Below are 27,482 nucleotides of genomic sequence, written 5' to 3'. Positions count from 1 at the left end.
GGACAAAACCAAGTAATCTCATTCCAAGACAAAGACGGAAAGCATGTGGGAAACCAGACATAGGGGGATAGAAGACAGTAATTACCTCCCTGCCCACTATCGGAGGTCAGGAACCCGACTCAGTTATACATTTGACTGTTTACCTCTCAGCCAAGGACAAAACCAAGTTAATCTCATTCCAAGAAAATGACAAAAAGCAATTGGAAAACAGACATCGGGGTATTGAAGACACAGTAAGCGACGTCCCTGCCCCACAATGTGAGGTCAGGAACCCCACCCAGAACGAAAGGTCAAAATAGCCCCCCCCCCCCCCCCCCCCCCCCGTCCCAGTGATATTGTTAAAAGCTCCTCACCCTGCAGTAGCAACACAATCAAGCGTTATAAGGCAGTCTGATAAATAAATATTTAATAGAAATATACAAGATCAGATGTTTTAAGATCGTGTGCATAACAAACCTGATTAACTAAGAAGGCACTCGGCTATAGATTTGATTGCAAAATATGATAACATAAATAACAGAGAATAACAATAATAATAATTACATTAAGGAGAAAGAAGAACAAAGAAGAAGAAAGAAGACAAAAAAAGAAGAAGAAGAAGAAAAGATCAGAATGTTAAGAAAGTGGCAAGACAAAGATAAAAGAAGAAGACTCGCAAGATGATGCAAAGAAGAATAAAAAAAAAAGAAGAATAAAATAAAATAATAGCATAAGAGAGAAAGAAGAAGAAAAGAAGAAGAAAAGAAGAAAAGAAGAAGAAGAAGAAGAAGAAGAAAAAGAAGAAAGAAGAAGAAGAAGAAGAAGAAGAAGAAGAGAGAAGAAAGAAGAAGAAGAGAAGAAGAAGAAGAAGAAGAAGAAGAAGAAGAAGAAAGAAGAAGAAGAAGAAGAAGAAGAAGAAGAAGAAGAAGAAGAAGAAGAAGAAGAAGAAGAAAAGAAGAAGAAGAAAGAAGAAGAAGAAGAAGAAGAGAAGAAGAAGAAGAAGAAGAAGAAGAAGAAGAAGAAGAAGAAGAAGAAGAAGAAGAAGAAAGAAGAAGAAGAAGAAGAAAGAAGAAGAAAGAAGAAGAAGAAAGAAGAAGAAAGAAAAAATTGTTTGTTTTTAAGGGATTTACGGCACTTGCAACACATTTAGGTCATATCAGCGCCAGTAAAAAGGAAGAAAATGGGATAGTAAAAACATTCTTAAAGGGGTTTGAAGAAAAAGTAAGACAAAGGGAAATCGGTTCAAATAGGGAATATATTTAGATTCCAAGAGCACACTATCAGTAGTAGTAGTAATCGTAGTAGTAGTAGTTGTTGTAGTAGTAGTACATAGTTATAGAGTAGTAGTAGTTATGATAATATAACAGCCTTAAGTGTTCTCTCATAGAAAAGTAGTGAACCTAAAAAAATGGATTTAAGTAGCTGACCTTGACCTTCAGTATGATGTGATTGTATTGTTGGCTTCAACAATTCATAATAATAGTGAAAATAAGTGGTCATTTATCCAATCATTAATGACCCCTGGCCTCCACCTTTTAAAATAATTTTCACAAAAAAATTAATGGTTTTATAAATGAATTATTATTATTATTATATTAATAATAATAATAATAATAATAATAATAATAATAATAATAATAATAATAATAATAATAATAATAATAATAATAATCAAAACAATTATAATAATTATGATTATATTAACAATAATGAACACACATGGCTTCCAATTGTTTACAAACTCATTGTAAAGATGGTCTGTGACGAATTAAAAAAAAAAAAAAAAAACAAATACAAAAAAGAAAAAGAAAACCACATTCGATTGGAACAATCTTTGTGAGACAATTCTAAATATTTCTGTTCTGTTTTGTTTTTAAGGGTTTTACAGCTCTTACAACACATCATAAATCATTTATCTTGACAACGCCACTACCACATTATCTCATTCATCTGTAGTGTTTCATTCATCCTGTTTTGTTGATAAAAGGGGAAACCCAAAACATTCATTTGATCTGTTTTTGTAATTAAATCGAGGCTTACATTCGATTTCCCATTGTAATTTATTTCTTCCGAGCTTCGAGCAGCAACATTTAATTTACATTCTTTTCTTTTAGGGAACGCATTCAGCTTCCAATACAGCAACAAAAGTAATATTGCTGTGCTTCTCCCTCATCACAACCTGCTCTCTGAACATGGACATATGCAGGGGCTTGAATAAGACTGGAAGTTTGGTCAAACGGTTCTTCCTGTAAAAAAAAAAAAAACAGGAGAGAAAAAAAAAAGATAAATAAAATAAAAATCAATATTTTTGTCCCTATTACCCCCTGCAATTCCTCCATCCCAAACTCCCACACTTGTTAAAACACACACACACACACACACACACACACACACACACAAAGTTATGTGATCATGTTAATCAAAAGACTACATCTGAACACGTTGGGGAGTTGGGGGAGTCTTTCTAAATGCTAGTTACTAAAAAGCATAGTTTAAAAAATGTCTTCTTTATGTTTTGTTTTTAAGGGTTTTACGGTGCATGCAACACATTAAGGTCATATCAGCGCCAGTAAAAATGAAGAAAATGGGGATAGTAAAAAGTTCTAGAATTACAATTAGAGCACCCAACAAATAAGGGTCAGATGTAGATTCCAAGAGCATACTACCAATGTAGGTACTTAGTTTGAGATCACCTATAAATCTCAACCGGACACAAGCACAAAGAGGAACACACTCAAATGCTTACATTATACATTCAAAATAACAAATATAATAATACATAAGAGAGATGATTCATAAGGAGAAAAAAATATCATCTCCAAAAACAATAACTATGCATTTGACTGTTTCCCTCCCAGCCAGGGCCAGGAAAAAACTAAGTAATTTCATTCCAAGACAAAGACAGAAATCATGTTGGAAAACAGATATAAGGGGATAGAAGACACAGTAAGTGCCTCCCTGCCCACTATGGGAGGTCAGGAACCCCACCCAGGAAAAACATGTCTTACCTGACAGTAAAATTGGTGTGCCTGATGATGAACGGAGCACCTGGTTGTTGTTCAACAGTTATCTGGCATAATAAGGAGCACAAAATTTAGCATAAGTTCAAAAGTTACACAAATATGTGCGAGGTTCCTAATTTATTAAAATTAAAATCATTTTAAAAAACCAAACCAAACAATTGCTGAGTATTCTGTCATGAAATAGTGCTTATATAAAGTGGTTAACTTTTACAGCTTGGAGAACCACTCCTCAACCTCCCACCACCCCCCTTTCTCTCTTGTCTTTAAATCAATATCATCTACTTAATATGATAAGTAACTTGTAAAATTCAAGACTGTATAGGTAAACATTCAAAGGAGATAAAAAAAAAATCACTCAATCAATAAAATGGCAATATGGGGGAACTGCACATACGTCAGAAAACTAAGATTGAGATTAGTGCATATTCTCAATCTACAATTCTTTGTTTGACGTTTCCGTCTTATTTGACTTTTCAGAAATGAGAAATCACAATATTTGTAAGGGAGAAGAAGAGGTAAACCAGGATCAGGTCCAAAAAAAAAGGTGTAAGTCATTTTTCACCATATTATAAGAGAGTAAAGTGGTGTTGCAACTAACTATAACAAGTTCGAAATCTCTATTTCTCTCTATTTGAAGTTCTGTCTCATTTGACTTTTCAGAAATCACCATTTTTGAGAGGAAGAATAGGTTAACCAATAACCGGGAAAAAATGGTTTAAAGAACACATTTTTCATCATATAATAGAGGAAGTTGGCGTTGAAACTAATTAAAACAAAATTTCGGTAGAAAATGTACTTAAATATCTAGAAAACTTTTTTAAAGCAAGAGAAAGGGAATGCACTGTTAAAATAACAAAACCCGATTTCATGAAATAATCAAAATCTTTAAGAAAAACCTCGCTCAAAGGTTGTTTGCTGAAGCCAGATGTATTGATCTTGCATGTGTCACCAAACAAATAAATCAAGATCTGCATATATCCGCTTTTGTTTTGTTTTGTTTTTTAAGGGTTTTACGGCACTTGCAACACATTAAGGTCATATCAGCGCCAGTAAAAAGGAAGAAAATGGGATAGTAAAAAGTTCTAGACTTACAATTAAAGCATCCAATAATAAGGCAGACAGAAGGGAATTGGTTAAATAGGGAACATATGTAGATTCCAAGAGCACACTATCCGTATACTTAGTTTGAAATCACCTAAAAGTCTCATCCAGACACAAGCACAGGTCCCCACTAAGAGGAATACACTCAAATGTTTACAAATCATATATAATACATAAACAAAACATATTATAGTGCATAACAGAGATGATTCACAAGGAAAAAAACATCATCTCCCAAAACTAACTATATATTTGACTGTTTCCCTCCCAGCCAGGGTATCCGGCCAGGGCCAGGACAAAACCAAGTAATCTCATTCCTTGACAAAGGCAGAAAGCATGTTGAAAAACAGATATAAGAGGATAGAAGACACAGTATGTACCCCCCTGCCCAGTATGGGAGGTCAGGATCCCCACGAAAATGTACTTAAATATCTAGAAAACTTTTAGAAAGCAAGAGATAGGGAATGCACTAATGTTAAAATAACAAAACTCGATTTCATGAAATAATCACAATCTTTAAGAAAAACCTTGCTCAAAGGTTGTTGAAGCCAGACGTAGTAAGCTTTCATGTGTCACCAAACAAATAAATCAAGATCTGCAAATATCAGTTTTACTTTATTATATGCTTTTATTCAGCATTGACTCACCTCCGCATCTTGAGTACCGGTATTCTTGAGCCTCAAAAACAGAGTCTCACTCTTTCCTTTATTCAACTTTGGAAACTGCAATAACTTCTCCATCAACTGTAGACATCCACTATTATCTGAGGGTCCCCCTCTGGATTGAAACATAGAAAGTCATTTACAATTTGTGTAGGTATTTGAATGAGGAGAATGTGTGTCCTGGTTTCGAGCCTCGCTCAGCACATAGTTGAGTCCTTGGAGAAGGCGCTTTACTCACATTCTCTCACCATACCCAGGTGTAAAATGAGTACCTGGCCGTTAACAGCGTTGTCTTTGTCCGAAAAAATTGTAACATCGCCTAACAGGCATCATGTCCCGTCCTAAATGTTAAATGTTGCTGTTGGTCAGGGACCCTTGTAAAGCGCATTTAGTGGATATTGCTCTATATAAAAGCTCATTAAAAAAAATTATTTTTTTTAGAATGTGTGTGCTGAAATTTTAATTCTAACTTGAATTATTTCCTGTGTCATTGGGCGTGAATATGTGTGTGTCTGTGTGTGTGTGGTAGACTGATGAATAAGCCAATTTATAACTAAACATAGCTTTTGAATTCCATATGGCAGAAGGCAGAAGGACATAAATATCGTTTGAAAGCTTAAGACTAGTCCTAAATAAAATGCATTATTCCACACACCTTAAGTCTCAAAACAAGAAAAACATTTTTAAAAAACACAAATTGCTAATGAAGTGTGTCATTGCTTTTGATAGTCCATATTTTTGTAAATTTCTGTGTACTTTGGACAAAATTACTTTACCAAAAAATTCACAATTCCAGGCTCGTTCGCAAGCCTGTTATGTTAAGAATAAAAAATCATTCCGAATGGATCGACGTGATATTCACTTAATGACAAAGTCCATTAACTCACTCAACCCTAACACCGACTATATCCGTAGTTTATCCGGGGTTACTTTTACTCCATGCCTATCTATTACATTTTTCCTAGACGTATAGGCGTATTATCAAAGCTAATGTTTTTAGTTTTTACATGTTTATGGTAGTTGAATAAAACTATCTATGCACATGCTCATTTTAAATACAATTTTTTCCCAATTGTGAAAAGTAGCAAAAACCTCTAGGATTGAGCGAGTTAATGAGGATTAAAAGGTTATTTAATCTTGTGGCCAAGGCAGACATGGCAAAGAACAATGGAGGAGGAGGAAATCAAAAGGATCGAGTCTTGGTGGTTTCTGAGGCAATTGGCGTCATAGAGACAAGTGGAGATCCTTCATTGCTGCCCTACACACTAGTGAGTGCAAAAGGCAGAAAGAAAATAAGTCACCAATTTTCCTATAAAATATAATAAACAAAAATTAATATAACAGCTTAAAAAAAAAAAGAACAAAATACCAAACATGGAACGTTTTGGGATCAAAACCCTTCTTCAGCCAGCAACAAAAAACTAAGTGGAATTTAGTAATGTATTTATGTCTTTACTGTTTTTTGTTGTTGGCTGAAGAAGGGTTTTGAGCCCGAAACATTCAGTGTTTGGTATCTTGTTCTTTTTTGAAGCTGTTATATTCATCTTTGTTCATTCCTTTTTACAGTCCACAGCATCTAGCAGCCTACTATCAATTTTCCTATACCAATTTTCTTGGTTTAAAACTTTTTGAGTTTGTGGTAAAATAAAATCCAGACACATTCATGAAGTAATTTAAGACTAGGGTTACTACAACTAGCAGCCGAGGTGCTAGCTAATCAGGGCAAATAATGGCCGAGACATCATTGTTAGTATCATTAATTGACACCGAGGTATCACAATTTTCATTGTTATCTAAGATAATGGCCGAGGCATTATCATCATCACATACCATAACAGATCATGAAGTAATTTAAGACTAGCAGCCGAGGTGCTAGCTAATCAGGGCAAATGATGGCCGAGACATCATTGTTAGTATCATTAAATGACACCGAGGTATCACAATTTTCATTGTTATCTAAGATAATGGCCGAGGCATTATCATCATCACATACCATAACAGATCATGAAGTAATTTAAGACTAGGGTTACTACAACTAGCAGCCGAGGTGCTAGCTAATCAGGGCAAATGATGGCCGAGACATCATTGTTAGTATCATTAAATGACACCGAGGTATCATAATTTTCATTGTTATCTAAGATAATGGCCGAGGCATTATCATCATCACATACCATAACAGATCATGAAGTAATTTAAGACTAGGGTTACTACAACTAGCAGCCGAGGTGCAAGCTAATCAGGGCAAATAATGGCCGAGACATCATTGTTAGTATCATTAATTGGCACCGAGGTATCACAATTTTCATTGTTATCTAAGATAATGGCCGAGGCATTATCATCATCACATACCATAACAGATCATGAAGTAATTTAAGACTAGCGTTACTACAACTAGCAGCCGAGGTGCTAGCTTCATCAGGGCAAATGATGGCCGAGACATCATTGTTAGTATCATTAATTGACACCGAGATATCACAATTTTCATTGTTATCTAAGATAATGGCCGAGGCATTATCATCATCACATACCATAACAGAATTGTTATTGTCATAGGCTTCTTTCAGTTCGATGACAATGGACACTAGTCCCATCAAAACACTGAGTTGATCCTTAATCGATTTATGGTCATCAGATGAATTATTAGGTCTAGTATTATCCTTCGAGGCCTTACATTTTCCCTTAGAAGTAGAACTGTTTGATTTCCCTGACTGACCTCTAGATTTTTTCACCCCGTCGTAAGACGGCTTAGGATCGGTATCATTATCATTGTTTGAGTTTGCCGGTTGATTGTCTATCACGCTACTCGGATTACTTTCTGCCTCTGACTCGGGCCCATTTTGAAAAAAAAAATTCATTGTCAATAATTAAACACGATCCAAAATAGAATATGTAATAAATAAGCACCAACAACAAACAATAATAACGATTAGATGAGATTAATAATCCAAGGAAAACAAAACAACATTTTCGTCCATGGATTGTCAGAAGCACAGCACAAAGTGGTTGTCATGCGCACTCGCACTTCTCAAGGTATTCCATCCAACATTACAGTGGACGAAATAATCTAAATTTGGCACAGACTACCAATTTGATGCCAAATAATGTGCGGCTATGTGGTCTTGTGTTATGACACTCGCTTTCAGATCAAAAAGCACTGGGTTCGAGCTTCGCTCAGCACATAGTTGAGTCCTTGGAAAAAACTCTTTACTCACATTCTCTCCCCATACTCAGGTGTAAAATGAGTACCTGGTCGTTAACAGCGTTGTCTCTGTAATAAAAATCGCCTAACAGGCATCGTGTTCCATCCTAAATGTTAAGCGTTTGCTGTTAGCCTTGTTAAGTGCTTTGAGCACGTTAAGTGGATATTGCGTAATACAAAAGCTTAATTTTTTAAAAATAAATTTTTATTTTTTTAAAAATAATCTGTATTATTGATTCTTTTTGTATAAACGGCAGGCACGCCTATTTACCTTTCCGTGTTGTTGTTATTGTTTGTTGACAGATCAGGTTGCTTGATGTTCTGGGCTACTGTTGAAGTTGTTGTCGTTGTTGTTGTTGCAGAATCAAATGATGCAGTGGCCATGACATGAGTTGATGTCTGTGAATCTGAAGAAGTGGCTGAAAGTCTTGCGCTTGTTGGTTGTGGTTGACAGGATGTCCATTTCGGCAAATTGTCTGCGGCTGTATATGATAAATATTGAACACTTATTAATATTGGTGACATATGCTTCTTACATCAATGAAATATTTGAAGAAAAAAAATAGGATATTCTTTTGCTGTAAAATCATAAAGGCTTATTTAAATGTGGCACTGATGCAGAGATGCCAACCCATAAGTCCAGTAAATCAGGGTAAGACAATCAGTATTCTGATTTGTTAAAAAAATGTAAAAAATCAGGATTTTTTTTTTCAAAGAAGTTGTCTGTTTTTGTTTTTAAGGGTTTTACGGCGCTTGCAACACACTTAGGTTATATCAGCGCCAAAATGGGATAGTAAAAAGTTCTAGAATGACAATTAAAGCACCCAAGATAAAGTAAGACAAAGGGGAACTGGGAACAAATAGGGATCAGATGTAGATTCCAAGAGCATACCACCAATGTACTTAATTTGAGATCACCTATAAGTCTCATCCGGACACAAGCACAAAATCCAACAAAGAGGAATACACTCAAATACATTATACATTCAATAAAACAAATATAATAATATATAACAGAGAGATGATTTACAAGGAAAAAAAATATCATCTCCCAAAACAATACTATGCATTTGACTCTTCCCCCACCCAGCCAGGACTCCAGCCAGGGCCAGGACAAAACCAAGTAATCTCATTCCAAGACAAAGACAGAAAGCATGTTGGAAGACAGATATAAAGGGATAGAAAACACTGTATGTACCTCCCTGCCCACTATGGGAGGTCAGGAACCCCTCCCAGTTTTCAAAGAAGACAAAAGCATCAAAACCCTAATTTTTTAAAAACTGCATGTCTATATAAATATGCCATAGACAACAACCCATATAGACTATCAATTAGTCATACTACATGTGCTAATATCACTAAATTACCAAGAAAAAAAAAAGATGAAGGCTAAAATTGTTTTTTAAAAATTGAGCCTTTATATGGCACAATATCCACTAAAACATGCTCAAAGTGCTTTACAAGGGGTCACTGGCCAACAGCAACATTTAACATTTAGGACGGGACATGACGCCTGTTAGGCGATAGTACAATTTTTTTTCGGACAGAGACAACGCTATTAACAGCCAGGAACTCAATTTACACCTGAGTACGGTGAGAGAATGTGAGTAAAGAGTCTTCTCCAAGGACTCAACTATACGCCGAACGAGGCTCGAATCCAGGACCTTCCAATCCAAAAGCGAGTGTCGTACCAGTAGACCACATAGCCGCACAAGGCTAAACAAGATGTTAGTAATCCTGTCAGAGTTATTTCATTTAAAACCCTAAAATAAAGAAAAAATAAAACTGTCAGCAGCTCTGTTGATGACTGAGCAGTTCAGTGCTTTGTTTTTTGTTTTTGTTTTTAAGGGTTTTACGGCGCTTGCAACACATTAAGGTCATATCAGCGCCAGTAAAAAGGGAAAAAAATGGGATAGTAAAAAGTTCTAGAATTACAATTAAAGCACCCAAGAATAAGGCAGACAAAGGGGAACTGGTTCAAAAGAGAACAGATGTTGATTCCAAGAGCACACTATCAGTGTACTGAGTTTGAGATCACCTAAAAGTCTCATCCAGACACAAGCACAGGTCCCAACTAAGAAGAATACACTCAAATGTTTACAAATCATATATAATACATAAATAAAACATAATAGAGTGCATAACAGAGAGATGATTTACAAGGAAAAAAATATCATCTTCCAAAACTAACTATACATTTGACTGTTTCCCTCCTTGCCAAGGTATCCGGCCGGGGCCAGGATAAAACCTAGTAATCTCATTCCAAGACAAAGACAGAAAGCATTTTGGAAAACAGACATAGGGGGATAGAAGACATAGTATGTACCTCCCTGCCCACTATGGGAGGTCAGGATTTGTGTTGTTACAAAATCAAGTGATATTTATACGTGCTCCTTGAGTGACAACGGTTGCAAGACACTGATCTTGGTGATATGTCTTACGATAAGCTACTTTAACTCAAAAGTCTCATCCAGACACCAGCACAGGTCCCACTAAGAGTAATACACTCAAATGTTTACAAATCATACATAATATGCAAACATAACATCGTGGGGTATTTGCCATAATGTTGTATTCAACATTTTGTCATTTTTGGGATTTCCATGTGAATGGCATTTTCTTAAGTCAATCTTTATTCTCTGTAATCGGCAATGCGATTGGATTAATAGTTTTTGAGTTATGAAAAAATGTTAAAATATTTTTTGTCTTATTTGCATATCACAAATTGTCGTTAATGTTGTATTTGAATTTAATTTTGCCACAATGTCTTATCTTTCAAATACAACAATATAACCATTTCCTATTACCTTCCAGTACATAGCACTATTGTTGTATAAGAACATGCAACAATATGGCACAATTTATTTTGGAACTTTTGTTAACTTCCCGTGTGCCATACTGTTGTATATGAAAATACAACATTGTGGCACACGATAGCAATAACGTTTCCTTATAATGTGTCAGGACTCCATCGTCTTATCTGCATATAGGACAATGTGGCATTTAGGAAATTCCTTGAAATGACCATGAAAATGTATTCGGCACATAAGACAAAAATGTCTCGTTTGTGGAGTGGGTCACAGAGTGCATAATGTTGTAAATAACTTAAAGACATCGGCATTCCATCTTATTATATCCGGTATCAGACGAGTTTGTAAGAATGCTGGCATCGCGGATCTCATGCTATGTGCATCAACTGACCCCTCATGCTATGTGCATCAAGTGACCGTATCACAACAGGGTGAAACTTTATGCATTTTATTGAAGATGACAGGCTGCCATCATTCTTATCCAAGTGAAACATTCTGCAGAAATGAAGCAATATAAAGATCATGGAACAACAAACTACACTCACAATACAGACAGACAACTCGCCACTTGATGTGTATTACATTATTCTGTTGGAAAATAATATTATCTACATTCGTTTTTGTGAGACCATGGACATTCACGAAGGTAAGAAAACATTTTAGAAGTTATCAATAAATATCTTTTGCATATACTGTCATTATTTATTTATTCTCTCTCTCTCTCTCTCTCTCTCTCTGCTCTCTCTCTCTCTCCCTCCCTCCCTCTCTCTCTGCCTCTCTCTTTCTCTTTCTCTCTCTATCTCTCTCTCTCTCTGTATGTGTGTTTGTGTGCAGGTGTGTGCCGTGTGTGTCTGTGCATAGTTGAATGCAAGAATGGGATTAACATTTATGGTCACTTTCTTTTGATTGGAAAGTATGATTTCAGCCTTTTCACATTTGTTCGATCTGCTTGTTTCCCCTTCTCATGTTTTATTAATTTAATTTAATGATGTTAAGGTTCAATGACTTATGTGCATATCATTCATTCCATTATTTTTATGCCTTATTTGCTTGATTTAGTATGCTGATAATTTAATAATATAAATTTAAAATCTTCACTTGACAGGCACAATGAGTGACAGCTCTATGGATGATGAACCTCTAAGTAAACTCCTAGGAAGGTCACCAACCTATGAAAATGATTCAAGCGATGATGAGCTACTTTCAATGAAGCGTGGACTGTGGAAGGCATGTGATTTTGACAATTCTGATGAAGATCCGGTTTTCAATATTACCAAAGGAGAATTTGCTTTATCAGACTCAAATCTCTATGACTCTAATAATGACATTATTCCACCACCACGTAAGAAAAAGAACTACTTCAGCCACAACTAACCCTGACCAACCAACTACTTCAGCCACTACCACCACCAACCAACCAACTACTTCAGCAACTACCACCACCAACCAACCAACTACTTCAGCCACTACCACCACCAACCAACCAACTACTTCAGCCACAACTAACCCTGATCAACCAACTACTTCAGCCACTACCACCATCAACCAACCGACTACTTCAGCCACTACCACCATCAACCAACTGACTACTTCAGTAACTAACACCATCAACCAACCAACTACTTCAGCCACTACCACCATCAACCAACCGACTACTTCAGCCACATACCACTCCATCAACCAACGACTACTTCAGCCACTACCACCATCACCAACCGACTACTTCAGCACTACCACCACGACCAACCAACTACTTCAGCCACAACTACCTGAACCAACCAACTACTTCAGCCACTACCACCATCAACCAACCAACTACTTCAGCCACTACCACACATCAACCAACCAACTACTTCAGCCACTACCACCATCAACCAACCAACTACTTCAGCCACTACCCATGACCAACCAACTACTTCAGCCACTACCACCATCAACCAACCGAACTACTTCAGCCACAACTCACCTGACCAACCAACTACTTCAGCCACTACCACCATCAACCAACCAACTACTTCAGCCACTACCACCATCAACCAACCAGCACTACACATCATCCATCTTCACCACACACCGACCAACCAACTACTTCAGCCACTACACACATCAACCACTACTCGCACTTCAGCCACATAACTAACCCTACCATCAACTACTACACGACCAACAACTTCAGCATAACCATAACACGACTACTTCAGCCACAACTAACCCTGACCAACCAACTACTTCAGCCACTAACACCATCAACCAACCAACTACTTCAGCCACAACTAACCCTGACCAACCAACTACTTCAGCACTACCACCATCAACCAACCGACTACTTCAGCAAACTAACCTACACAACCAACTACTTCAGCCACTACCACATCAACCAACCGACTACTTCACCCACTACCACCATCAACCAACCAACTACTTCAGCCACTACCACCATCAACCAACCAACTACTTCAGCCACTACCACCATCAACCAACCACTACTTCAGCCACACTACACCTCGAACCAACCAACTACTTCAGCCACTAACTCAACCAGACTATACCAAACTAACTGACAACCATACTTCAGCCACTACACCATCACCACCAAACCAGCAACCATCAACAACGACTACTTCAGTCACTACCACCATCAACCAACCAACTACTTCAGCCACTACCACCATCAACCAACCAACTACTTCAGCCACTACCACCATCAACAAACCAACTACTTCAGCCACTACCACCATCAACCAACCGACTACTTCAGCCACTACCACCATCAACCAACTGACTACTTCAGCCACTACCACCACCGACCAACCAACTACTTCAGCCACTACCACCATCAACCAACCGACTACTTCAGTCACTACCACCACCGACCAACCAACTACTTCAGCCACTAACACCATCAACCAACCGACTACTTCAGCCACAACTAACCCTGACCAACCAACTACTTCAGCCACTACCACGATCAACCAACCGACTACTTCAGCCACAACTAACCCTGACCAACCAACTACTTCAGCCACTACCACCATCAACCAACCAACTACTTCAGCCACTACCACCATCAACCAACCAACTACTTCAGCCACTACCACCATCAACCAACCAACTACTTCAGCCACTACCACCATCAACCAACCAACTACTTCAGCCACTACCACCATCAACCAACCGACTACTTCAGCCACAACTAACCCTGACCAACCAACTACTTCAGCCACTACCACCACCGACCAACCGACTACTTCAGCCACAACTAACCCTGACCAACCAACTACTTCAGCCACTACCACCACCGACCAACCAACTACTTCAGCCACTACCACCACCAACCAACTACTTCAGCCACTACCACCACCGACCAACCGACTACTTCAGCCACAACTAACCCTGACCAACCAACTACTTCAGCCACTACCACCATCAACCAACCGACTACTTCAGCCACTACCACCATCAACCAACCAACTACTTCAGCCACTACCACAATCAACCAACCAACTACTTCAGCCATTACCACCACCGACCAACCAACTACTTCAGCCACAACTAACCCTGACCAACCAACTACTTCAGCCACTACCACCATCAACCAACCGACTACTTCAGCAACTAACACCATCAACCAACCGACTACTTCAGCTACTACCACCATCAACCAACCGACTACTTCAGCCACTACCACCATCAACCAACCGACTACTTCAGCCACTACCACCATCAACCAACCAACTACTTCAGCCACTACCACCATCAACCAACCGACTACTTCAGCCACTACCACCACCGACCAACCGACTACTTCAGCCACAACTAACCCTGACCAACCAACTACTTCAGCCACTACCACAATCAACCAACCAACTACTTCAGCCACTACCACCATCAACCAACCAACTACTTCAGCCACTACCACCACCGACCAACCAACTACTTCAGCCACAACTAACCCTCTATTACTGCAATCAATGAACAGCCATCTGTTGTTGATATCCCATATTCAATAACAGACACCCCTAAAAAGGCAACACGTAAAAGGATGAGAGAGCCAAACAAATGGAAGAAAAGTGTGAGCAAAATGCTTTGTGTGACTGAGAAAGCCTATGTATCTGCCAAAGGCAAAACGGTGCCTCCGAGGTCAGTTAAAGCATCTCAATGTGACAACTGCAAGTTTAAGTGCAATGAAAAGTTGTATTGGAACATTGGTTCAAGAGAGAGAAAGCACGATTTTATTTGCCAGTATGTACTGGAAACCAAACCAGAAAGACACAAGAAAAGTCGAAAAATGGCCTCCAGGAAGTATTTTTTTCCAAACGTGGATCTGCTAAGTGAAAAAATCAGAGTATGCAAAAGATTTTTTCTTCAGACTCTTGATATAAGCGATCAATCCGTCAACGGTCCTCTGAAAAAGCAACGAATGGGACCAATACAGTCTGTATCTGACAATCGTGGAAAACACAGCCCACACAACAAGACTTCTGGGGCTGCCATGCAGGTTGTACAGTCGCACTTTGACTCTTTCCCTACGCTGGAGTCACACTACTGTCGAAAACAGTCAAAGAAACGTTATTTGGACACATCCTTGAACATCAAAAAATGTATAAGCTGTATTTAGACTATGTCAGCTCACTTGAAAATTCTGTGTGCCCATCTGTTGTAAGTCAGCAAGTATATCGAAAGACTTTTAATCAGGAGTTTAATCTGTCATTCCATAAACCACAGAAAGATCAATGCAAAACATGTCGCATTCATGACCGTTGTGCAAAGCCCAATGATAAAATTAAGCATGAATACCAAGAACATCAAAACCGGAAAAGAGATATCAGGGCTGCTAAAGAACACGACAAACAACGGGCAAAGGTCGATCCAAGCTTTGTTGCGTGCACCTTTGATATGGAAAAGGTATTTCAAGCTCCATCAGGGCTTGTTGGCCTTTTGTATTACAAGAGAAAACTTAACTGTTATAACTTTTGTATCTATTCAATGGGTGATGGAGAAGGCATTTGCTACTTTTGGAATGAAACAAGCGGACAAAAAGGTTCCAGTGAAGTGGCAACTATTCTAATCAAATACCTGAATGGTCTACCAGATCACGTGAAGCATGTTGTTTTCTACTGTGACACGTGTGGAGGTCAAAATCGCAATGCGGCTGTCATCTCTGCCTTACACTATTTTGTTTCCTCGAACAAAAGCCCCATTTCGGTGATTGACCTTAAATTTATGGAATCAGGTCACTCCCAAATGGAAGTGGATTCAATGCAGCCATTGAAACACAAAAGGCAAAATCCGAAGTTTTCATTCCATCTGAGTGGCTGAACATCTTTAGACTATCACGACCAGGACGCCCCTACCATGTCACAACTATGAGGCATTCAGATTTTTTGGATTATAAAACCTTCGCATCTGATTACTTAAAAAATACAAAGAAAGACATTAGTGGTCGTCAAATAAGATGGTTAAAAACGAAATGGTTTCATTTCAATAGAAACGAACCAGACGTTGTATATTTCAAGGAGGACATTAACGAAGAGACATTTCGACAAATGAAAGTTGCTAAAAAGGCTCAAAGATAATACAGTGCATAACGGAGAGATGATCTACAAGACAAAAAATATCACTCAAAACTACATATTTGACTGTTTCCCTCCCAGCTAGGGTATCTGGCCAGGGCCAGTAGAAAGACAAAGACAGAAAGCATGTTAGAAAACAGATATAAGGGGATAGAAGGCACAGTTTGTACCTCCCTGCCCACTATGGGAGGTCAGGAACCCCATCCAGAGAGACAAAAAGAGACCTGAACTTGGGAAAGTACAACTTTCCCTGCTGTAAGTTTTACCCTGGATTGACATAAAACTTTACAACCTTCAACAAGAGAATATACCAGCCATGCAACTTTTGATTATAATATTGGAAATCAGGGTTGATTGTTACAACTGTGATCTTGGTGAGAAAGGTAGAATCTGCTGTCACAAGATACATCATGAAATAAATAACAATGTGAAATTGAATGTAAGCTTCAATTTAATATACGAAAACAGATAAAATGGACGTTTTGGGTTTCCCCTTTATCAACAAAACAGGATGGATGAAACACTACAGACGAATGAGATAATTATCTCATTTGTCTGTAGTGTTTCATCCATCCTGTTTTGTTGATAAAGGGGAAACCCGAAAAGTCCATTTAATCTGTTTTCGTATATTAAATTGAAGCTTTGTTATTTATTTCCCCGAGCTTCCAGCAGCATCATTTACAAGATACATCATGGGAAATATGACTTGAAAGAAAATAAGTCAGCCACTAAAGGGTTTAAAATGCCATATTAATGAGATAAGATTGTATTTTACCTTCACTCCTCTGTGTGTTTTGAGGTTGCTGTTGTAATGCAGGCTGATTATGATTCTGGTGTTTCTGTTGTTGTCGTTTTGGAGAAAGTGAGGTTGGTACTTCTTGTGTCCCATCAGATTGCGTATCTCTTGAGGTTGTCTGAAGATGAATTCAAAATCGGTTCTGATAACAGGGAAGGGGACAAGTGGCATGGAAACCTGAACAATTCAACTCAGGCTTTCTTATGTTTGCTTATCTTTAAGGGTTTTATGGCGCTTGCAACACTTAAAGGTCGTATCAGCGCCAGTAAAAGACGAGAATTACAATTAAAGCACCCAAGAAAAGGTAAGACAAAGGGGAACTAGTTCAAATAAGAAACAGATGTAGATTTCAGGAGCACACTTTTAAAGTACTTAGTTTGAGACCATCTAAATGTCTCACCCAGACACAAGCACAGGTCCCCACTGAGAGGAACACACTCAAATCATATATAATACGTAAACAAAACATAATACAGGACATAACAAGAGAGATGATTTACAAGGAAAAAAATATCATCTCCCAAAACTCTATTTGACTGTCTCCCTCCCAGCTAGGGTATCCAGCCAGGGCCTAGACAAAACCAAGTAATCTCATTCCAAGACAAAGACAGAAAGCAAGTTAGAAAACAGATATAAGGGGATAGAAGACACAGCAAGTACCTCCCTGCCCACTATGGAAAAAACTTGGGCTTTGGTTTAGTTATCACAAAATGGCAGCTTGCAGTTTTTACAATGTAGGAAAGATACTTTTTCAAGATGCATATATATTTCACTGCTATTAAAACAAGTAATGAAAGATCCGGCCCCTCCTCCTCCTCCTTCCTCTCATTTGCTTTTTGTGTTTCTGACATTCAGTAAGCGAATCAAACATATCATGAGTTCTACTTCCTTGCTGATATGTTCCATCTTCAGTGAGGAATTATTTTAAACCTAAAAACCTAAAAGTAGAATATCTCATTCGTTGTAATACTCATGAGTGAAGGTTCACAGGGGGGGGGGGGGGGTTTCCCGATAACTCGGTAGAGCACTCGCTTCACACGCAAAGGGACCGAGATCGATCCCGGGTGCAATCGAGATTTTATCTGATCCCCTGTCCACCCAGCAGAGTGAATGGGTAGCTGAGTCTTTTAGATTTGGTGGAAAATACTTTGCGATAGACTAGCAATTGCTATTGTCCGTTTTACTGAAACTGGGATCAACTCTGGCTCCATGGGCCGAACGGCTCTGAAGGACTACAATGTTCACAGGGATCAATTTGCCTGGAAGATAGACCAATAGAGTAATTTGCCTGAAAAACATGCTAATCTAAAACAATGACCCATCACCTTTAACTTCATGACCAAACAATAAGATCCAAAATGCCTGCAGACGATTATTATTATTATAACCAGAATGCAAGCAAACTTCCACCCGCGGTAATAATCCTAGACCATTACTTTGCAGAAAAAATATTTAACAAGGAAGGTTTCAGGCTCAACCCTTCTTCAGCTAACATCAAAATCAATCATAACTTCTGAAAAGATAAAAGTGGCAAATTTTTTATTTTTGCAATATTCACTTTTGAATAATACTAAACATCCGCAGATGTAGACATTCCAGTAGAAATATATAAAAATGTTACCTTGGCATAAATAGTAAAGGTGTGAAGGTTGGTGCAGGTCATGCCAAAGTATTCAATACCCCAGACTTGTCTGTAAGAGCCGGCAACGAGAGGAATGCAACTCAAAGCAATCTACAAACCAGAAATATGGAGGAGAAAAAAAAAGTGCCCTATATTACTACTGTACATATCACATATCTATCGAGTTCATCCTCATTGAAAATCGAACAAATTTGTTCGATTTTCCATGCATATGAACTCGAGAGAGTTAAAACTGCTTTTACATTGAGGTGGTTCAGACACCTAAACAGAGATGAATGTTGGTGATGATCTTTCATGAAATCAAAATCCAACAAAGAAAAAAAAAAGATTAAAAAAATTTACCACCTTCAAAATTCATTGTTTTTGTTTTGTTTTTAAGGGTTTTACGGCGCTTGCAACACATTTAGGTCATATCAGCGCCAGTAAAAAGGAAGAAAATGGGATAGTAAAAAGTTCTAGAATTACAATTAAAGCACAAAAGAAAAGGTAAGACAAAGGGGAATTGGTTCAAATAGGGAACAGATGTAGATTCCAAGAGCACACCGTCAAAGTACTTAGTTTGACATCACCTAAAAGTCTCATCCAGACACAAGCACAGGTCCCAACTAAGAGGAATACAATCAAATGTTTACCAATCATATAATATAATATGTAAACTAAACATATTACTATGCATAACAGAGAGATGATTTACAAGGGAAAATATATCATCTCCCAAAACTATAACTATACATTCGACTGTTTCCCTCCCAGCCAATGAACTCCGGCAAGAATCAGGACAAAACTAAGTAATCTCATTCCAAGACAATGACAGGAAACAATTGGAAAACGGGTATGGGGGGATAGAAAACACAGCATGTACCTCCCTGCCCACTATGGGAGGTCAGGATCCCCACCCAGCAAAATTCATTAAAAAAAAAAAAAAAAAAAAAACTCACCATGATGTCTAACAATGCAGTCTTGATTATGCAGCAGACCATTTATAGTATTGTCAAATGGAAATCCGGATGAAGCAACGATATCATATAATAAATGTCCAGTTACAATTTGGTTGAATTAGTAATATCAAATGGTATAATGACTTTACAAAACCCAGACCGAGATTCGTTGTCTGTTTAACAGTTAGCCATTACTGGTAGGATATTTGTTTTCAGGCAATCTCCTGAATTTAATAGTTAAAACTCGTCAGTGTAAAAAAAAAATTTCCTGCCTATTTTCCTGCATCTAAATTTGTAATTTAGTGTAAATTATTTATTTATTCCCACCAGCAGTGTCCTTTAGCCATTTGGCCTTGTGGGATGGTATATCAATGTACTTGTATGTGACTGTAAAGTGCTGATATTCAAATTTGGTGAGAAGGCGAGTCAGAGCTCCAGAGATTTACTTTCAAGTCAGTGGCGAGTCACAGAATGGTTGGGTAAATATTGCTGCTCGAAGGTCTTAGAAATAAACAACAATGTGAAATTGAATGAAGCTTCGATTCAATATACGAAAACAGATAAAATGGACATTTTAATAACGTCCAATTTATCCGTTTTCGTATATCAAATTGAAGCTTACATTCAATTTCACATTGTTATTTATCACAATATGGTTGGGGCACTGGTATAAGAGGCAGAAAGGGATTGTGTCTGTTGCAATTTTACCTAGATGGCCGTTAAGCGGTATGGAGCTGAGAAAAAAAGTCTGAGGGGTTCAATTTTGTTCATTTTTTAAAGTTATAATTATATAATGAAGGGGGGGGGGGGGAACATATTTCATTTATCTGTATTATGAGGGGCATTTTTTCTTTTTTTGAGAGATGGGCTTGGAAACGTCTCCATTAGCTGGGTGAGGTGACTTACTCAAGGCCACACACAACAGCAGTCGGGTGCAAACCCCGATACCTTTGGGTTACAATGCAAAGACTGTAATCATTCCACAGTTCAATATATTCAGCATCTGATTCAGTTCTTTGTATTTCCAACAGAATTTAAAAGAATGGTCGTAAATCTAATCTATAGATAGAACGAAATGATGTCACTCAGGTCTGTTATTATTTTTTGCCATCTGCGTTTATGAGTAATTCTCACTAAACTGTATTAACCAGACTATAAACGTTCATATTACATGTAGTTTTGTGTGTTGGTCTGTTATACTTCCAAATGGCAATCTTGTGAGCTTCTTAGCCAAGCGCATACTATCTATATCATTATTCACCCATATTCAGGGATAATATAATGATAAATAAATCCACCACAAGGGCCATACATAAATCATTTCCATTGTCACCTGGGTCGTATTGATTATGGTTGTCATTTTTACTATTATAACCATCATCATCAAAACTGTGACATTTACCACCATCATCATTGTTATAATCATCGTCATCCAATACTGTGCTTTAATACGTAAAATACTAAATCTTGTCTCAAAACATAAATAGATAAATATTTTGAATATTTACCTATCAATACTTCATTGCATAATGTCAAATTTCTATATAATCAAAGAATAAAATATTTCAATGTAGAGAATAATAAAATCATAATTCTTCACCATTTGCACTCCTCCAGCTTCCAAAGTTCCTGAAGACGGGTGAGGATTGAATACAGAGGAATCCACAGAGCTGCTAGGATTTTGGGGCACAGGCTGGTGGGGGGAAAGAAAAAAAAAAAACTGCAATATTAAAATTTCTCAGAAGCATTAAATCCAGTATCTGTAACCTTTAATGGACACTGATAAATGCTAGTTTTTTTTCTGAAACCACTAATTTGCACACTTGGACAACATGTATGAGAACTATTGACATCTAACATTTGTTTTTGAGGGTTTTACGGCGCTTGCAACACATTAAGGTCATATCAGCGCCAGTAAAAAGGAACAAAATTGGATAGTAAAGACATTCTTGATGTACAATTAAAAGGGCTTGAAGAAAAAGTAAGACAAAGGGGAATCGGTTCAAATAGGGAATAGATTTAAATTCCAAGAGCACACTATCAGAAAGCAAGTTGGAAAATAGATTATGTGGGATAGAAACACAGTAAGTACCTCCCTGCCCACTATGGGAGATCAGGAACCCCACCCAGATATTTGGACTGTCTTTAGACCAGTGGATGCAGTGTGCATGATAAAGCCTGCTGCTCTTGATTTTCAGAAGTTGATTTCATTCAACAGTAATCAGTTTATGTAACTGTTGTGAATTACAATAAAGCATCCAAGAAAAGGGAAGACAAAGGGGAATTGGTTCAAATAAGAAACAGGTGTAGATTCCAAAAGCACTCTATCAAAGTACTTAATTTGAGATCACTAAAAGTCTCATCCAGACACAAACACAAGTCCCCGCTAAGAGGAACACACTCAAATGTTTTACAAATCATATATAAAATAAAGAAAGCATAATACAGTGCATAACAGAGAGATGATTTACAATGAAAAAAATATCATCTCCCAAAACTAACTATACATTCGACTGTTTCCCTCTCAGCCAGGGGATCCAGCCAGGACCAGGACAAAACCAAGTAATCTCATTCCAGGACAAAGACAGAAAGCATGTTGGAAAACAGATATAAGGGGATAGAAGACACAGTATGTACCCCCCTGCCCACTATGGGAGATGGGAGGTCGGGAACCCCACCCAGAAATATTGTTTAACAAAAATGATGCCCACATACTTCACAAGAGATTGGTCCCACAGGCAGGGCTTTCCATGTGATTGTCTCCTGGCTGATGTTGGTGAAGACGTAACTGAATTCTGGAATTGAAATTTTGATGAAAATAAAATAATAAATCAGTTCAAACAGTATCAACATGAATAAATAACAACCAGCAACAACAACAACAACCACCACCATTTCACCACCACTGCCATCAGCATCATCAAAACAGTCGTAGTAATATGTTTTTGTTTGTTTTAAAGGGTTTTATGGCACTTGCAACACATTAAGGTCATATCGGCGCCAGTGAAAAGGAAGAAAATGGAACAGTAAAAAGTTCTAGAATTACAATTAAAGCACCCAAGAAAAGGTAATACAAAGGGGAATTGGTTCAAATAGGAAACATATGTAGATTCCAAGAGCACACTATCAAAGTACTTAGTTTGAGATCACCTAAAAGTCTCATCCAGACACAAGCACAGGTCGCAACTAAGAGGGATACACTCAAATGTTTACAAATTATATATAATATATAAATAAAACAAAACAATAGTGCATAACAGAGAGATTATTTACAAGGAAAAAAAAATCGTCTCCCAAATCTAACTGTACATTTGACTGTTTCCCTCTCAGCTAGAGTATCCGGCCAGGGCCAGGACAAAACCAAGTAATCCCATTTTAAGACAAAGACAGAGAGTGAGTTGGAAGACAGATATAAGGGAATAGAAGACACAAGCACAGGTCCCCACTAAGAGGAATACACTCAAATGTTTTACAAATCATATATAATATAAAGAAAACATAATACAATGCATAACAGAGAGATGATTTACAAGGAAAAAAATATCATCTCCCAAAACAATAACTCAGCATTTGACTGTTTCCCTCCCAGATAGGACTCCGGCCAGGGCCAGGACAAAACCAAGTAATCTCATTCCAAGAAGACAGAAAGCACGTTGGAAAACAGATATAAGGGGATAGAAGACACAGTATGTACCCCCCTGCCCACTATGGGAGATAATAATAATACTCATAACAATGACGATAAAGATAACGATGATGATGATGATAATAATAATAATAATAATAATAATAATAATAATAATAATAATAATAATAATAATAATAATAATAATAATAATAATAATAATAATAATAATAATAATAATAATAATAATAATAATAATAATATAATAATAATAATAATAATAATAGTAATAATAATAATAATAATAATAATAATAATAATAATAATAATAATAATAATAATAATAATAGTAATAATAATAACAGTAATAATAATAATATATAATAATAATAATAATAGTCATAATAATGATAATAATAATAATAATAATAATAATAATAAAGGTAACCAGCAAAAATTAAAAGTATATTTTACGACCTTGAAAAGGTCAAAATTACGACTTAGCAACCTTGCTGGGCACCCTGATAATAATTACAATCTTATTCTAATGGACTCAAGATCATATGATACTAAAACAAGGAACGCTTCAAGACATTTTACAGGGCATTGAAAAATTCTAACACATTTTGCACTGATAAAATATTTTAGATTTTAAAGTGATACAAATCTGCTGGAAGCGGTGGACTAGTGGACTATGATAAGTAATAAACAACAATGAATATAACAGTTTTAAAAAAAGAACAAAATACCAAACACGGAATGTTTCTGGCTCAAAACCCATCTTCAACCAACAAAAAAACCCAAAACAATGAAAACAAAAACATTACTTAAAAACCAGATTGGCAGCAGAGAGAAATACTTGGCACAACCTTTCTGTTATAAGATCTTGGAATGTAAACAGAAAGAAGCATTTGCTTGGTTACTAAGAGCGTGCCAAATTGAACGGAATGTTAAACTACACATAAAATTTGGTGCATTAAAAAAAAAATTTTAAAAAAATGAGTAGAATAAAAACAAGTGTCAAATGTATTAGTTGAAATAAATCCAATAAAGTAGTGAAAACAATTACCAATTTGTCCTCCCAGATTTTTAGAAAATCCTCATTAACCCTCTCCTCACCACCTACATTCAAATCGTCACATTTCTTACGACACAATGTACACTTTTTCTTATTCAGATTTTTTTTTTTTGATCACAATGATCTTGGTTTAATTAATAAGAACATAAAGTTGTTTTGTAGAGAGATTGTTTGAGTTTTAAAAATCAATTTTTTTGTTGGGTAAGCCCGACATTTTGGGAAAATACTGAAATTTTTCGGTAAGGAGAGAGTTAACAGACGTTTTACCAACACAATCAGCACATGGTGTATTGCAATTTTTGATGTTATTAACAAAGCAAAATTTATTACTAGAAGAATCCAAATGAAATGCGTTTTAAAGTTAAGAGTGTGCATTGTGTTATTTGATTCATCTCTAATCCAGATCGTAATCAGTGCTTTTGTAATAGTAATAATAATAATGATAATAATAATAATAATAATAATAATAATAATAATAATAATAATAATAATAATAATAATAATAATAATAATAATAATAATAATAATAATAAATAATAATAATAATAATAATAATAAATAATAATAATAATAATAATAATAATAATAATAATAATAATAATAAAATAATAATAATAATAATAATATAATAATAATAATAATAATAATAATAATAATAATAATAATAATAATAATAAATAATAATAATAATAATAATAATAATAATAATAATAATAATAATATAGCAATGACTATGAAAAATGTTTTTTTCTTTTTTTGGGGAAAATTTTTGTCTGAAATCAAAGCCCTATCTCCACTGAGTAAAAATGTTTTTGAATTTTGAAATTCCATTCATAAATAAACAAGTTATGCAGTTTCAAAGGTGTCATTTATTCGGATGACCCGCAAAGAGGAAAAAAACGTGAAAATATGGGACGCTTTTTCGGCATTTTTTTCGAACTTTGGTTGTATCTTGCGTAATAAGTGGATTAAAAGATTGAAAGTTGCCAATTTTATGGCAAATTTGATAGAGAATATGATGAAAACATTAGAAGAGTTCTAACTTATATATAAACACACTCACACACACACACACAGAGAGAGAGAGAGAGAGAGAGAGAGAGAGACTGCGTACGTAAACGCTTTTTCGGCATTTTTTTCGAACTTTGGTTGTATCTTGCGTAATAAGTGGATTAAAAGATTGAAAGTTGCCAATTTTATGGCAAATTTGATAGAGAATATGATGAAAACATTAGAAGAGTTCTAACTTATATATAAACACACTCACACACACAAACACACACAGAGAGAGAGAGAGAGAGAGAGAGAGAGAGGAAAAGAGAGAGAGAGAGAGAGAAGAGAGAGAAGAGAGAGAGAGAGGAAAGAGAGAGAGAGAAGAGAGAGAGAGAGAGAGAGAGAGAGAAGAAGAGAGAGAAGAGAGAGAGAGAGAGAGAGAGAGAGAAGAGAAGAGAGAAGAGAGAGAGAGAGAGAGAGAGAGAGAGAGAGAGAGACTGCGTACGTAAACAAAAGAATATAGAAGGAAAAGAGAAATTGGACAAGGGGACAAAGGTTACTGATAGAACGTGACTTGGAACACAATAATTAAACCCATGCTGTGATTGTAGATCATATTGCAATCGAAAACTTTTAACATTATAATTTCTTAAATTCTTGTAAATTAAACACGTCAAATTATCAGCTGTTTATTGAACCCAAACGCAATGGCAGACGATAAACACCCCTCTGCCAGTGAGACAGTGCAGACATTTTGACTAGTCATGAACTTTAAAACGAGGTCAACCAATCAGAAAGCGCTTTGCCACGACTCGCTCGCCGCTGTTTGGTGCCAAATCGTTTTGAACTTGTGATTCGGGCTGTAGGGGGGCAAAATGGCTTTGTCTTTTACAAATGAAGAGCAAATTAGGATGGTGTTTTGTAAAATACGGGAAAAGTACTTGTCATATTCATATGAAATTTTACAACCAAAAAGAAGAAATGTTCATGTATTACCTTGTCAGCGACAAAACCTACACGCCCGGTAGTTTTAGAAATATTTTACTCCAAAGAGTAAAAATCTATTTTTAATGGTCTTCTGGTAATCGTACGAGTTTTGTCGCTTGACATAATCTAAAATGACCTTTTTTCTAACTGTGTGCCAACTTTCAGTCATATTCATCGATAAACAGCGTCGTAATTAATTTTTTAAATAGCATATACCAAACGGCTTCGTCCCATATTTTGTCGCAAATTTGGGCACTTCATGAGCGAAAAAGAGGCCCAAAGATTTGTGCGGGATAGTCATTGCTAAATAATAAAATAATAATATAATAATAATAATAATAATAATAATAATAATAATAAATAATAATAATAAAAAAATAATAATAATAAAATAATAATATAATAATAATAATAATAATAATAATAATAATAATAATAATAATAATAATAATAATAATAATAATAATAATAATAATAATAATAATAATAATAATAATAATAATAATAATAATAATAATAATAATAATAATAATAATAATAATAATAATAATAATAATAATAATAATAATAATAACATGGCACCCATTAATCCACTGACAAGTGCTCCATGGCGCTTTACAATCAGTCAGACGATATCAACTAGCATTCACGCTCACACACACACCCGTACACCCACATACGGAAACTTTTTGTTTGTTTTTAAGGGTTTTACGGCGCTTGCAACACATTTAGGTTATATCAGCGCCAGTAAAAAGGAAGAAAATGGGATAGTAAAAAGTTCTAGAATTACAATTGAAGCATCCAAGAGAAAGTAAGACATAGGGGAACTGGGAACAAATAGGGATCAGATGTAGATTCCAAGAGCATACCACCAATGTACTTAGTTTGAGATCACCTATAAGTCTCATCCGGACACAAGAACAAAATCCAACAAAGAGGAACACACTCAAATGCTTACATTATACATTAAAAAATAACAAATATACTAATACATAACAGAGAGATGATTTACAAGGAAAAAAATATCATCTCTCAAAACAATAACTATGCATTTGACTGTTTCCCTCCCAGCCAGG

At 36.3% G+C, this 27,482-nt stretch overlaps 1 protein-coding gene across 1 annotated transcript in view; it reads right to left on the bottom strand.

Moving 5' to 3' along the window:
* Nucleotides 1-1,994: 1,994 nt before the first annotated feature.
* LOC144957702 (centrosomal protein of 192 kDa-like) overlaps nt 1,995-27,482 on the bottom strand; it is a 74,903-nt gene continuing 49,415 nt past the window's right edge. Inside the window, exons 27-34 of the mRNA XM_078889073.1 lie at nt 22,439-22,518; nt 21,324-21,416; nt 18,765-18,875; nt 17,123-17,261; nt 8,236-8,446; nt 4,751-4,880; nt 2,988-3,049; nt 1,995-2,225 (exon numbers count right to left, since the gene is read on the bottom strand). Coding sequence (XP_078745199.1) covers nt 2,090-2,225; nt 2,988-3,049; nt 4,751-4,880; nt 8,236-8,446; nt 17,123-17,261; nt 18,765-18,875; nt 21,324-21,416; nt 22,439-22,518 — 962 coding nt within the window. The 3' untranslated portion in view covers nt 1,995-2,089. The remainder of the gene's footprint in view (nt 2,226-2,987; nt 3,050-4,750; nt 4,881-8,235; nt 8,447-17,122; nt 17,262-18,764; nt 18,876-21,323; nt 21,417-22,438; nt 22,519-27,482) is intronic.

Source organism: Berghia stephanieae, chromosome 12 (assembly GCF_034508935.2).
Source record: "Berghia stephanieae isolate SIO BIC M18660-M18661 chromosome 12, UCSD_Bste_1.3, whole genome shotgun sequence".
NCBI classification, from domain to species: domain Eukaryota; kingdom Metazoa; phylum Mollusca; class Gastropoda; order Nudibranchia; family Aeolidiidae; genus Berghia; species Berghia stephanieae.
The sequence above is the reverse complement of the archived record's forward strand: the minus strand, read 5'-3'. Positions and strand labels throughout refer to the sequence as shown.